Below are 14,650 nucleotides of genomic sequence, written 5' to 3' on the forward strand. Positions count from 1 at the left end.
GGTTCCCCTTTCTCTGCATCCTCAACAACATATGCCATTTCCTCACTTGTTAATTTTAGCCATTCTGGTGTGAGATTGTATCTCATTGAGGTTTTGATTTGTATTTCCCTGATGCTGAGTAATTTTGAGCATTTTTTCATGTGTCTGTTGGCCATTTGGATGTCTTCTTTGGAGAAATGTCTGTTCATGTCTTCTGCCCATTTCTTTTTTTTTTTGGCTTTTAAAACTTTATTCACTTCAAAACCTTTATCAGAGACACGGTTCTGTCCTGGGGTTGGGGGGGTGGCCTTGACCTCCAGAGCAGGTCTGGCGTGACGCCCTCCCCAGGCAGGACAAACCAGGCCTCCTCCTCTCCCGCGAAGGGATGCAGGCCAGGCTGGGGTGGGGAGGGTCCTTGAGCCTCTGAGTGCTTACCCCCAGATGGAAATGTTGGGGCACTCCAATGGAGGATCAAAGTTTGGGGCTCCAGCTTCCCCTCACCCTGGAAGAAGGTGGGGGGAGGTTTCAGGGGCTCTTCAGGGGGAGGGGGAAGCAAGCAGCCACCTCTGCATCTGGCTGCAGGGAGCTGGGATAGAGGCCAAGAGGGGCCCATCTGTCACCTCCAGTCCTGCCAGTTTCTTAGAGCAGGTAGGGCTGGGGCGGGGGTTGGGGGACAGCTGTCTGGCCTAGGTCTTCTCAAGCCAAGATGGGAATGGGGGCCACTTGAGGAGGGTGGGAAATCAGGGTGGTTTTTTTTAAGGTTTTTGATTTTTTCCCCACTTCTTAAATAAACATGAATATATATATTTTTTTCTTTTATAAAACTTTTGTGGAGTTGGGGGGTGGGGAAGTTGGGGGACGGCCTGGCTTCGCTGCATCACTCGTCATCAAAGTTCTGACTCAGAAGGAAGTTGGCAGACAAGTTCTCGTTTTTTTCACAAGCGAAGTAGGCCTGGATCACCAAGCTCTCTGGGAAGCTCGGGGCTTTCAACCTCTCTACTGCTTCTTTCTCCTGCGGTGTCACCTGGATGTAGTTCATCTGCAGAGCCTCCTCACCTATGGCGCCCACCTCACCCTCCACATCAGAGATGTCTGCCAGCTCCCCGGGGGGCTCCTTGAGCATCTGGATGAACTGCTCCTGGTGTCGACTAATTTGCTGGAAAAGCTGAGGATTCTCTTGGCCCAGCTGCTGGAGCAGGGCAGGCAACAGTGCCGGGTTCTGCTGAATCACCTGCCGCATGTTCTGGAACTGGGGCTGGTCCCGCAGGAACTCCAGGGGGTTCTCTCCTCCTTCTGTGGCTGGCTGCTCAGACACCTGGCTCTCTTGGACAGAACCATGTTCTGGCTCGGGGCTCCCAGGAATTCCCGGGAGTAGATACTCCACGGCTCGGTGGGGGTTGTTGTAGCTGGCTCTCAGGGCGGCCACGACCGGCTCCTGTTCATAGCCCATGGACATGATCTCTGTCAGCATTGTCTCATACTCAGAACCAGTCACTAGCGTGGATGCCACGTCTTCCTCTCGCCCGCTGCTACCTGAAGAGGGAACAGAGCCTGACACGGACTCCGGGGATGTCGTGGGGACTGATTCCTCCGATGGGCTCTTGTCCTCTCTGGCAGTAGGTGGGGGATGGGACATGCCTGAGGCAGGGGCCAGAGGAAAGGATGTGGAGGACTCTGGGGCAGCAGTGGGTGAGGCCTCTGGGGGTACTGAGGTGCCTGGGCTAGTTTTGGCCTTGGTCACCATAACGACCACAAAGTTCTTCTCATCAATGCGATAGTCCCTGATGGGCACGTCATCACTCAGGATCTTGCCAGCATAAATGGCTTTCTGTCCAGCCACAGGGAAGGCATCACGACCCTTCTTAGCTTCTATCTTTTCCTTTAGCACCTTCACCGTCTTGTCAGGCTCCTTGCGGATTTTGAAGGTCTGCTGGTGCAGCGTTTTGAGCGTGATGGTGACGGCCATTGGCGGGGCCGGAGCCATGCCGCGGCCCGGGGATCCTCACACAACATGTAACTCACACGGCCGCCATCGTAGTGCCCAGCCAGGCCGCGAGGCCTTCTGCCCATTTTTTGATTTGATTATTTGTTCTTTGGGTGTTGAGTTTGATAAGTTCTTTATAGATTTTGGATACCAGCCCTTTATCTGATATGTCATTTGCAAATATCCTCTCCCATTCTCTCGGTTGTCTTTTGGTTTTGTTGACTGTTTCCTTTGCTGTGCAAAAGCTTTTATCTTGATGAAGTCCCAATATTTCATTTCTGCCTTTGTTTCCCTTGCCTTTGGTAATGTGTCTAGCAAGAAGTTGCTGCAACTGAGGTCGAAGAGGTTGCTGCCTGTGTTCTCCTCTAGGATTTTGATGGATTCCTGTCTCACATCTTTCATCCATTTTGAGCCTATTTTTTGTGTATGGTGTAAGGAAATGGTCCAGTTTCAGTCTTCTGCATGTGGCTGTCCGATTTTCCCAACACCATTTGTTAAAGAGGCTGTCTTTTTTCCATTGGACATTCTTTCCTGCTTTGTCAAAGATTAGTTGACCATAGAGTTGAGGGTCCATTTCTGGGCTCTCTATTCTGTTCCATTGATCTGTGTGTCTGTTTTTGTGCCAGTACCATACTGTCTTGATGATGACAGCTTTGTAATAGAGCTGGAAGTCCGGAATTGTGATGCCACCAGTTTTGGTTTTCTTTTATAACATTCCTTTGGCTATTCGGGGTCTTTTCTGGTTCCATACAAATTTTAGGATTATTTGTTCCAGTTCTGTGACAATAGTTGATGGTATTTTGATGGGGATTGCATTGAATGTGTAGATTTCTCTAGGTAGCATGGACATTTTAACAATATTTGTTCTTCCAGTCTATGAGCATGGAACGTTTTTCCATTTCTTTTTGTCTTCCTCAATTTCTTTCATGAGTGTTCTATAGTTTTCTGAGTAAAGATCCTTTGTCTCTTTGGTTAGGTTTATTCCTAGGTATCTTATGGTTTGGGGTGCAATTTTAAATGGGATTGACTCTTTACTTTCTCTTTCTTCTGTCTCATTGTGTATAGAAATGCAACTGATTTCTGTGCATTGATTTTATATCCTGCCATTTTGCTGAATTCCTATATGAGTTTTTGCAATTTTGTGGTGGAGTCTTTTGGGTTTTCCACACAGAATATCATGGCATTTGTGAAGAGTGAGAGTGTGACTTCTTCTTTGCTGATTTGGATGCCTTTATTTCTTTTTGTTGTCTGATTGCTGAGGCTAGGACTTCTAATACTATGTTGAATAATAGTGGTGAGAGAGGACATCCCTGTTGCGTTCCTGACCTTAGGGGAAAAGCGCTCAGTTTTTCCCAATTGAGAATGATTTTCGCGGTGGGCTTTTCATAGATGGCTTTTATGATATCGAGGTATGTTCCTCTATCCCTATGCTGTGGAGAATTTTAATCAAGAAAGGATGCTGTAAAAAAGAAGAAGATAGCAGGAGGGGAAGAATGAAGTGGGGGAAATTGGAGGGGGAGACGAACCATGAGAGACGATGGACTCTGAAAAATGGGGAGAGGGGTGGGAGGATGGGTTAGCCTGGTGATGGGTATTAAAGAGGGCACGCTCTGCATGGAGCAATGGGTGTTATGCACAAACAATGAATCATGGAACACTACATCAAAAACTAATGATGTAATGTATGGTGATTAACATCACAATAAAAAATTTTAAAAAAAAGAAAGGATGCTGTATTTTGTCAAACGCTTTCTCTGCGTCAATTGAGAGAATCATATGTTTCTTGTCTTTTCTTCTATTAATGTTATGTATCATGTTGTCTTTTCTTTTATTAATGTGATCAAACACGTTGATTGATTTGTAAATGTTGAACCACCCTTTGCAGCCCAGGAATAAATCCCACTTGGTCGTGGTGAATAATCCTTTTAATGTACTGTCAGATCCTCTTGGCTAGTATCTTGGTGAGAATTTTGGCATCCATGTTCATAAGGGATATTGGTTTATAATTCTCTTTTTTGGTGGGGTCTTTGGTTTGGGGATCAAGGTAATGCTGGCCTCATAGAACGAGTTTGGAAGTTTTCCTTCCATTTCTATTTTTTGAGACAGCTTCAGTAGAATAGTTGTTAATTCTTTTTTAAATGTTTGGTAGAATTTCCCTGGGAAGCCATCTGGCCCTGGACTCTTGTTTGTTGGGAGATTTTTTTTTATTACTGCTTCAATTTCCTTGCTGGTTATGGGTTTTCTATTTCTTCTATTTCTTCTTCTTATCAGGTTTTCTATTTCTTCCTTTTTCAGTTTTAGTAGTTTATACATCTGTAGGAATGCATCCATTTCTTCCAGATTGTCTAATTTGTTGGCATATAGTTACTCATATAGTTACTCATATGTTCTTATAAGTGTTTGTATTTCTTCGGTATTGGTTGTGATCTTTCCTCTTTCATTCATGATTTTATTTATTTGGGTCCTTTCTCTTTTCTCTTTGAGAAGTCACCAGGGGTTCATCGATCTTATTCTTTCAAAGAACCAGTTCCTAGTTTCATTGATCTGTTCTACTGTTCTTTTGGTTTCTAGTTCATTGATTTCTGCTCTAATCTTTATTCTCTTCTCCTGCTTGGTTTAGCTTTATTTGCTGTTCTTTCTCCAGCTCCAGACCTTTCTTGTTTCTTGAGAAAGGCTTGTTTTGCTAATACTTCCCTCTTAGGACTGCATTTGCTGCATCCCAAAGGTTTTGAACAGTTGTGTTTTCATTTTCACTTGTTTCCATGGATTTTTTTTAATTCTTCTTTAATTTCCTGATTGACCCATTCATTCTTTATAGTAAGATGCTCTTTAACCTCCATGTGTTTGAGTTCTTTCCAAATTTCCTCTTGTGATGAGTACAAGTTTCAAAGCATTGTGGTCTGAAAATATGCAGTGAATAATCCCAATATTTTGGTATCAGTTGAGACCTGATTTGTGACCCAGTATGTGATCTATTCTGGAGAATGTTCCATGTGCACTCGAGAAGAATGTGTATTTTGTTGCTTTAGGATGGAATGCTCTGAATATATCTGTGAAGTCCATCTGGTCCAGTGTGTCATTTAAAGTCCTTGTTTCCTTGTTGATCTTTTGCTTAGATGATCTGTCCATTGCATGAGTGGGGTGTTAAAGTCCCCTACTATTATTGTGTCATTATCAATGTATTTCTTTAATATTGTTATTAATTGGTTTATATAACTGGCTGCTCCCATGTTAGGGGTATAAATATTTACAATTGTTAGATCTCTTGTTGGATAGACCCTTTAATTATGATATAATATCCTACCTCATCTTTTATTACAGTCTTTGGTTTAAAATCTAATTTGTCTGATAGAAGGATTGCTACCCCAGCTTTCTTTTAATGTCCATTAGTATGACAAATGGTTTTCCACCCTCTCACTTTCAATCTGGGGGTGTCTTTGGGTCTAAAATGAGTTTCTTGCAGACAGCATACTGATGGGTCTTGCTTTTTTACTCATTCTGATACTCTGTGTCTTTTGACTGGGGCATTTAGCCCATTTACATTCGGAGTAACTATTGAAAGATATGAATTTAGTGCCATTGTATTACCTGTACAGTCAGTTTCTGTATATTGTCTCTGTTCCTTTCTGGTTGATGTTACTTTTGGGCTTTCTCTTTGCTTAAAGGATCCTCCTTTAATATTTCTGGCAGGGCTGGTTTAGTGATCACAATTTCTTTTAGTTTCTGTTTTTCCTGAAAGCTTTTCATCTCTCCTATTTTGAATGACAGCCTTGCTGGATATAGTATTCTTGGCTGCAAATTTTTCTCATTTAGCACCCTGAATATATCATGCCTGTCCTTTCTGGCCTGCTGCCAGTGTAATGTGTCTACCCTTGTAGGTTATAGACCTCCTGTCCTGAGCCGCTTTCAGGATTTTTGTCTCTGAAATTTGCAAGCTTCACTATTACATGTTGATATATTGACCTATTTTTATTGATTTTGAGGGGGGCGGTTCTCTGTGCCTCCTGGACTTGAATGCCTGTTTCCTTCCCCAGATTGAGGAAGTTCTCAGCTATAATTTGCTCAGATATATGTTCTGCCCCTTTCTCTCTTTCCTCTTCTTCTGGGATCCCAATTACTCTAGTACTGTTTCACTTTATGGTATCACTTATCTCTCAAATTCTCCCCTTGTGCTCCAGTAGTTGTTTATCTCTTTTTCTCAGCTTCTTTATTCTCCATCATTTTGTCTTCTGTAACATTAATTCTCTCTTATGCCTCATTTATCCTAGCAGTTAGGACTTCCATTTTTTATTGTATCTCATTAGTAGCCTTTTTTATTTCGACTTGATTAGATTTTAGTTCTTTTATTTCTCCAAAAAGGGATTCTCTAGTGTCTTCTATGTTTTTTCAAGCCCAAGATATAAGTGAATTTGAGTGATGTCTAGGAGAGCGGTAGCAGGAACAAGGAAGGGCAGAAGGTCAGAAGGGCAAAAGATCAAAGATGTTACCAAAGGGCTGAAGGGGGAAGAGCCAGAGAGGAAAACAGTAGTAGCTCAAGACTTAGAGTGGCAATTAATTAATCCAACAATAACTGAGCACCTACTATGAACCAAATGCACTGCCAAATTCTGCAGTAAAGAGCATAATGAAATGTTGTAGATGCAATGCTGACATCTGCACCGGATGGAGTGGGACTCAACAGAGAAAAGGCTGAGCTTACACAATAAGGAGAGAGACTGAGTGTCACAAGAAACATCATAGAGGAGATGATGTATGAGTTGTGTCTTGAAAGATGAATCACATTTTCTAGGCAGGCAGGGGAAGGAAGTGTATTCCAGGCAGAGGAACTGCATGAGCAAAGGCCTACTTTGTCATGTTGGTTACAGTCCAGGAAATGCAAGTATTTTGCCATGGCTGGTGCAGTGGGGAATGAGGGTCAGGTGGGGATGGGGAATGGAAGAGGAAAGGCTGGAGAAGAAGGACAAGACCAGGTAATGGAGGACCCTAAACAAATCTTACCTTAGAGGGAATGGAGAGATGGCTAAAGAGGAGTGACACGGTCACATTGGGTTTAGGCAACAGAACATAGGAGGGACTGGGGACGGGCCAGGCAGCGGATGGCAAGTCCTTTACCATTCCAGAGTTCTGACCAGAGGCAGTGGCCATAGGGAAGCAAAGATGGGGCAGAGAGGTGATGAATCTAGTCATTTATTACTTGTAAGAGGAAGGTATGGGAGAGAGGAGCTCAGGGTAGCTCCCAGATTTCTGCATTGTGTCACTGACTAATAGTGCAGATATAAAAGAAAGGGGTGTAGGATTGGACAAATAATGTGTTTATTCTTCAACACATTGACTTCAGGGTGCTCATGGAACATTCAGGCAGAGGTGTGGCGAGGGCACACAGGCCTGGGGCTCATGAAAGAGATCTAGATTTGTGTGGTAGACAGTCCTAGTTCTGGCCCACAACCAGTTCTCCTCTCCTCTGGCCCAGAGCCTCACCTGTGGTTGGGTGGTGCCATGTGACTCGTTGTGGCCAACAGACTATGAATGAAAGTGATGTATTCCCTTTGAGTTGAAGCATTTAATCACTGAAGTAAAACCTCTTCTGACCCCTTCTCCTGCAGGGCGATCATGGAGATTTTGTGGTATGAAGGTAAGTTTGTAGACTCTGAAGCTGGATCACTGTGTCATCATATGGAGGACAGTTTCTCTGGAGGGTCACTTGGACCTGTGGTGGATTCTCTATGAGCAAAAAGTAAGCTTTTCCATGTTACACGAAGATTTGGGGGTAGTTTCTTATCTCACTTAACCTAACCTATCCTGCCTAATACAATTTGAGATACAGATGAGGAAATCATCAGCATACACGTGATAGTAAAAGCCATGGGACGGCTAAGATTGTCCAGGTAGTCTGTAGAGTGGGAATAAAAATTCATAGGACAGAACCCTGAGGAACACCAATATTTAGGAAGGAGGCAGACAGTTGTCAGCTAAGGAAATTGAGAGGAAGCAGTGATAGCAAACACACGGTATTAGAAGCCAGGGAGGAAAGGAAGGAAGGAAAACTGTGGCCAGTAACACCAGATGCTGCCGAGAGGGAGGCCCAGTAACATGAGGACTGGAAAGAGTGGACTGGATTTGGAATGAAGGGATCATGATCTTTTCTGCGAATGCAGCTTAGGGTGTGGCAATGGTGGAGAATAAGACTTCAGTGGGTTGAACGGTGAACACGAATCCCAGGACATAGATTGGATCTTTAAAGAGATCCTCTTGTTAAAGAACACCAACCAACGCTGGATGAAACATTTTAAACACCAGATTAAAAAATGCGTGGCTGAACTGGATGTTGGAAATCCTCAAAGGTAGAAAGGAAGCAGGTTGAGTGAGACCTGGAGCTGGTCTTTGCTCCGGAAATAGCCACTAATTTTTGTTGACCCAGAGCTAGGGTCAAAAGGCCATGTCCATGAGATCAGGAAACCAAGTCTAAAGCCTGCACAAAGGGGGGAATTTGCATCAGGCCCTCTGAAAGGAGACCCACAGTGGGTGGATTAGGAAAAAAGCCACACCACAGGTGGAAATGTTAAGGATCCTTGTTGTACTAGCTTTCGACAGCAGCATAACAATCACACATTTCCAGGCCTAAAAGAGTACACATTTACTCTCCTCAGTGTCTGTGGGTTAGAGGCTTGGGTACAGCTTACCAGGGTTCTCTGCTTAGGGTCTCACCGCGGTGCCGTGCAGGTATTGGCTGGGGCCTTGGTTTCATCAGAGGCTTGACTGGGGAGAGATCCTCTTCCAAACTCCATTTGTTACAAGAATTCATTTCCTTTCAGCTGTATGACTGAGGGCCCCAGCTTTTTACTGCCTGTCTGCTGGCGCCTGCCATTCACTGCCTGTGGCCCTGTTCATAGGTAGTTCACAACATGGCAGTCCGCTTCTTTAAGGCCAGCAGGAGAGTCTTGCCAGGCTGCTAGGATGGTCTTATACAGTGTAATGCAGCAGTGGGAGTGACTTCACATCACCTTTGCCACATAAAGTAACCCAATGGAGGGAGTGGTAACATATCGCCTTTGCTATATATTGTATTCATTAGATGCAAGTCACAGATTCCATCTGTGCTCAGGGGAGGGGATTTTACTGAGGGTGACACGAGGGCAGCACTGTGGGGCAGTGCAGAATTCTGCCTGTCACACTGGCTTATTCTAATCTTGGCTCTGGGCAGAGGACAAAGAGAAAAACAAAACAACTTTTCTTTGAGGAATCTCTAACCGCAAATCCGACTTCAGGAAGTTTTGGGCCAGATTTTGTTCTCCTTGTGGTTCTGTATCTTTTTTTTTTTAATCATTCATTTCACAATACTTTCTAATTTCCTTTCTAATTTCTTCCTTGATGCATGGATTATTTAGAAATGCATTTCTTAATTTCCAAATACATGTGGATTTCCTTATCATTTTGTTAACAACTTTTAAGCACAATTGCTCTGTGATCAGCAAAAATATTATGCATGATTTCAATCTTTAAAATCGGTTGAGGCATGCATTACGCAATATTATATGGTCAATTTTTGTATACTATTTCTTTTTTTTTAAGATGTATTTATTTGAGTGAGAGAGAGAGAGCATGAGCAGTGGCAGATGGAGAGGGAAAGAGAATCTCAAGTCGATTCTGCACTCAGCACAGAGCCCTACACGGGGCTCAATCTCACAACCCTGAAATCATGACCTGAGCCAGAACGAAGAGTCAGAGGCTTAACTGACTCTGAGCCACCCAGGGGCCCCTTGTATGCTATTTCATTGGTACTTGAGAAGAATGTGTAGCCTGTGATTATTGGGAGTAGTGTTCTATATATCTCTTTTAAGTACAGTTTGTTGTTTTGTTCAAATTCTATAACCTGCTTATTAATTTTTTAGTCACTGATGTAATTATGAATTTGTCTACTTCTACATAAAAATATTTTAAAATCCCAAGAGTTTATATTTACACTTACAATGTTCACTTAGATTTACTCACATATTTAACACCTATGTTTTTCTTCCTTTTTCCCTGTTTCTGGCATTTTCTGTGGGATCATTTTCCTTTTTTTAAAAAAGATTTTGTTTGAGAGAGAGAGAGAGAGAACAGCGGTGAGGGGCAGACGGACAGAGAGAGAGAGAGAGAAGCAGACTCTGCAGAGCAGGAAGCCCAACACGGGGCTCGATCCCAGGACCCGGGGATCATGACCGGAGCCGAAGGCAGACGCTTAACCAACTGAACCACCGAGGCGCCCCATTTTCCTTAATACCTTTTAGTCTTTCAACGAAGTGCCACTGGTTGCTAACTCATTTTTAGTTCTCTCAAAATCTTTCTCTTTCATTCTTAAAAGATACTTTTACTGCTATAGAATTCTAGTTAGGTAATTTCCCCCCACATATCGACCATTTCGTGTCATGATCTTCTGGCCATGAGCTCTTTAAATATCGCCTCTGCCTCATTTTCTTTGGGAATTCCAACTACATATTAGACCTTATTGTATCTTCTCTGTCTCCAACTCTCCCTTTGGTATTTTTCATCTTTGTCTCTCTCTTCTTCCTTCTAGATATTCTAAATTATTTCCAGTTCATAATTGCTCCATTCACCTTTGTCTGATCTGCTATTGACAGTGGCCAACTGAGCTAATATTTCTATGTATTTTTTTCAGTTCTAGAATTTGTATTTTTCAAATTTTGTTTCTTTTAAATGTTATTTTTGTCAACATTTTCAAACTTGACTTTCATCTGCATTAATACAGTAAGCATAATTAGTTTATGGCTTATTTAGTTCTTGCTTACAGATCCTTATCTCCTAATCATCTGATTATCTTTTACTGTAAAATTGGGTTTGAAAATCGTTTGTAGAAGAAAAGACTAGGATCGTGTTTTGTTCCTCTAAACCAGGTTTCTTGTATTGCTTTTGCCAGGAACCTGGGGGCACCAGCAAACTGGGATCACCTTAATCCAAGTTCAGGGCTGAGTGTTCATGGAGTCGTCCGCTCACAGCAGGGTGCTGGCCGTGGAAGGGCTGGATTTTTTGGTCTTCACCAAAAGCTGACTGTGTGTGTGTGTTGGTGGTAGGCAGTGGTGATGTTTACTTGGGTCTCTGTCCTCAATGGGTCCTGAACTCCATCTTTCACTCCTCTAGTCCTGTGAGGTCACCAAAAGAATAGCTTAGTCTCTTAGCTATCTCTTTCAGACTGGCAAATGCTCCCATGGCGTAAGTGGGCCCAAGTCCTAAACTCACCTCTCTGAATTTCCACTGTCTCTCAGTTCTTGGCCTGATAATTTCTCATTACCTCTTCGTGCTTTAGTATTCTTAAGATATGTTTTATATCTCATCCAAATGTTAACAATTTCTTCAGTTGGACAGTTGGTCTGAATTACCTAGTCTACCATTACTGGAAGCAAATGTTACAAGATTTTGCATTTCAATTGAGTTTTCGCCCCAATAACAAAGTTCCAGGAATCTACATCTTAATTTTATTTCTTAACAACAAACAAAATTTAAGGTACATTTTATACTAATAAAGAATAGAGAGTTTTAGAATAAATGTTATATAAAAGAGGTACCAGACCTTAACAGAGACCATCAAAAATTTTAATGGAAAACACTTAACACCTAATACATGGAGAAACACAATCCTTAATTACTTCCTTTGGTGTCATTTATCTTGTTCCTCTATCTCCTGCAGTTCCTGGAAACTGGAATTTCCATCTTAAGCCTTGATAGATTCAAGTTAATTATTTTTGGCTAGATTACATCATAGGTGATATTGTCTACTTTATTTTTAATCACATCAGGAAACATTCTGGTTATCTCACTATGAAGGATGTTAAGAATAGCCACTGAATTAGGGTGACTGACTTGACTGGAATGGTCTTCAGATTATTAATTATTATCATTAATAAATTTTTTTTATGCTCACTGTAAAACTTATAACAAAGACCTAACATTTCCTTTTTTTCATTGACATTGTAATCTATTTCTTTTGCAAATACAAAAATACTTCAAATTCAATTAGACGTTTTCATATCATGTACTTAAAAAATAATCATGATACTCTAATCTGCAGACTGCACAGCCAGTCACCACACAGCCTGTTGGTAGGTCCCAAACCACATCTACCACATAGAAATACATTTCTGATAATTTGAAGGTAGAGATTTGGAGCTGGGGTCTGAAGTTTTGCCTCTAGGACCCCTGCTCGGCTTATCACCTCTTCAGGCTGCTGGCAGGCTTCACTTTGGGTTGACACCATACTCCTCGGACACAGGTAAACAAATTCCTCCAGCACATCCATGGCCCCTTGCCCAACAGAAGCAGCATGTGCTCTACAACCGGCCACTATTGCTTATGTCCGGGTGGCAGAGCACTCTCTCTTGGCAATGTTTCAGTGTTGCTGAGTGCAGGATGTCACTTATCCGGTTCTCTGGTTCTGGGGACTGTGGGGGCCTGTTCTCAGAATCTGCTCGGACCAAGTGGCCTGATGAGGAGCCCCAGATGAAGCTGTTCTCAGCTTGAAATCATTGGCCCGAGGATCAGCCTGGCTGCCCCACATATTAAGAAGTAGTATCTCCTGGCATATTTTCCAACTGTGGCAACCTATCCGGGAAGCTCTGAGTTTGTGCAAAGTCTGCAAACTGGAAAAGTTTAGACGTGTGAGGAACAGCAAAGAATAGGTGGCCAAAGCAGAATGAACAGGGAGAGTGGTAGATGAGGTCAGAGAGATTGCTGGGGACCAGATCATATAGTACCTTGTAAATAATGGTAAGAATTAGAGTCTATTCTAAATGGGGCATTACAAAGTTTTATACAGGGGAGTGATAGGATTTGACTTATATTTTATAATAAATATAAGGGGTGCAAGTGTGACAACAGAGAATTATAGTAGCCCAAGTGAAACATGGCAGCTTGGATTAGGCAGTGGTAGCAGGGGACAGATTTATAATCAGTTTTGAAAGTAGAGGTAAACAAGACTTGCTGATGGATTAGATAGAAAAGTGAAAGGGTGGGGTGCCTGGGTGACTCCATCAAGTGTCTGCCTTCAGCTCAGGTCATGGTCCCAGGGTCCTGGGGTCTAGGAGCCCCATATCATCAGGCTCTCTGCTCAGTGGGGAGTCAGCTTAGTCTGCCTCCCCACCTCCCTTGTGCTTGCTCTCTCTCATAAATAAAATCTTAAAAAAAAAAAAAAAGTGAAAGGGACTAAGGCTGACTCCTAGTTTTTTGGGCTGACCAACTTGTGTGCATGGTGGTACCATTATCTGAGATGGAGAAGACTTAGTGAAGAGCAGGCTGGGGGTGGAGACTGAGAGATCTATTTTTAACTTACATTTGAGATGTCTTTAAGGTATCCAATAGGTGTGTAGACAATACAAGTGAGGATAAGTAGTGTTCTGGAAATTATTTTATGTAGGTCTATTTCCCCACTGCCTTTCAATCCTTTACAACCACTGTGATCTATCTTTTGTCCCTGCTATTCAAACAAAACTACTCTAAGAAGGGCCAGAGACTTCCAAGCTATTAACTCTAATGGGCACTTTGAGTCCTCTTAATCTCCCTGAAAAAGTGGCTCTTCTGACATGGAACTCTCCAAAGTCTTGATTTTTGACACTGCTCTCTCCTAGTTTTCCTCCAGTAACTGGCTATTCCTTCTTTTGCGGAATTCTCTATCATTTCTGAAACACTGATGTTCTTTCATGGCTCTAAGACTTACTCTTTCTTGAAATCACAGTGAATAATAGTACCTCCCATTCTCTTCCCTTTCAAGCAAGAAAGCTGTGACTCACATTGATTACTCCCTTCTTCCATATTCTGCACACTCAAGTCCCACTAATGTTGCCTTCAGTGTTTCTCAATTCCCTCCTGTCCAACCTCAGTGACAAGGCCTTTGGTTAAGGTCTTCAATGTCTTTTGGCAGAATGACCCTGCAGCTGAGCTAGCTTTGCCTCTCTCTGAACTGTCCTCTACTGTTGATAGTGCCTTTTCTGGAACAAAAATCTAATTGTCATTCCTCTGCTTAAAACCTTTCACTGGCCCCCTTGTCCTCAGAACGAAATCCAACCGCTAAACACAGTATTTAAGGACCCTAATATAACTCCTACTTACATTTCACTCGAGTTAACTTCTTGAATTTTAAAAATGTTATTCTCCTACATTAGCTTCTCTACAATCACAAATGCTGCTCCTTCTTTCTGGACCCAACCCCTCATTCTTTTGGCTAACTTCCTCTTTCAAATGCCAGCTCAGCTTTTCTTTTGTGACCTCTCACCTTTCTGCTCTCTCCGTTTTACTGGATATTCATTGACTTCTTGGGATTAGATTTTTGCTTTATTATTTATTCAGGTTAACATTTATTAATAGGCTAGTTATTGTGGTGGTTCATAATGTGTCAAGTGGGTTAGGCTGAACTACTTCCCAGAATTCTCTTCCCTGAATGTTTTGCTTAAGAGTGAGCATTCAATTCTTGAGCAATTTTAGAGGGCAGATGTGAAGCAATAACTATTTAGTAGCTCATACATGTTGTTGCTCATCTGCAGCTCACCAGTTGAAGGTGGGCCTGCAACTTCCCAACCTTTCCCTGGATCACCCTTCAAGCTTTTCTAACCTTTGGACAAGGTATGGGTGAAAAAGGACCCAGGCTTTTCAAGTCATACCATCAAAGTCCCAGGTAATAAAAACGACAAGGGTTTCAATCTG

General features: G+C 42.5%; 1 protein-coding gene across 1 annotated transcript; it reads right to left on the reverse strand.

Annotated features, from left to right (window-relative positions):
- Nucleotides 1-200: 200 nt before the first annotated feature.
- LOC112824636 (UV excision repair protein RAD23 homolog A-like) lies at nucleotides 201-1,946 on the reverse strand. Its single transcript, XM_025872600.2, has one exon. It carries the CDS (start codon nucleotides 1,943-1,945, stop codon nucleotides 857-859), a length of 1,089 nt encoding a protein of 362 aa, XP_025728385.2. The 5' UTR covers nucleotide 1,946; the 3' UTR covers nucleotides 201-856.
- Between the last annotated feature and the right edge of the window lie 12,704 nt (nucleotides 1,947-14,650).

Source organism: Callorhinus ursinus, unplaced genomic scaffold (assembly GCF_003265705.2).
Source record: "Callorhinus ursinus isolate GAN/ISIS: 27379988/994484 unplaced genomic scaffold, GSC_fseal_2.0 scaffold9, whole genome shotgun sequence".
In the NCBI taxonomy this organism is placed as follows: Eukaryota; Metazoa; Chordata; class Mammalia; order Carnivora; family Otariidae; genus Callorhinus; species Callorhinus ursinus.

Excerpts from the sequence above, each read along its gene's own strand:
- LOC112824636 (XM_025872600.2), bottom strand. The coding sequence starts at position 1,945 with ATGGCCGTCACCATCACGCTCAAAACGCTGCACCAGCAGACCTTCAAA.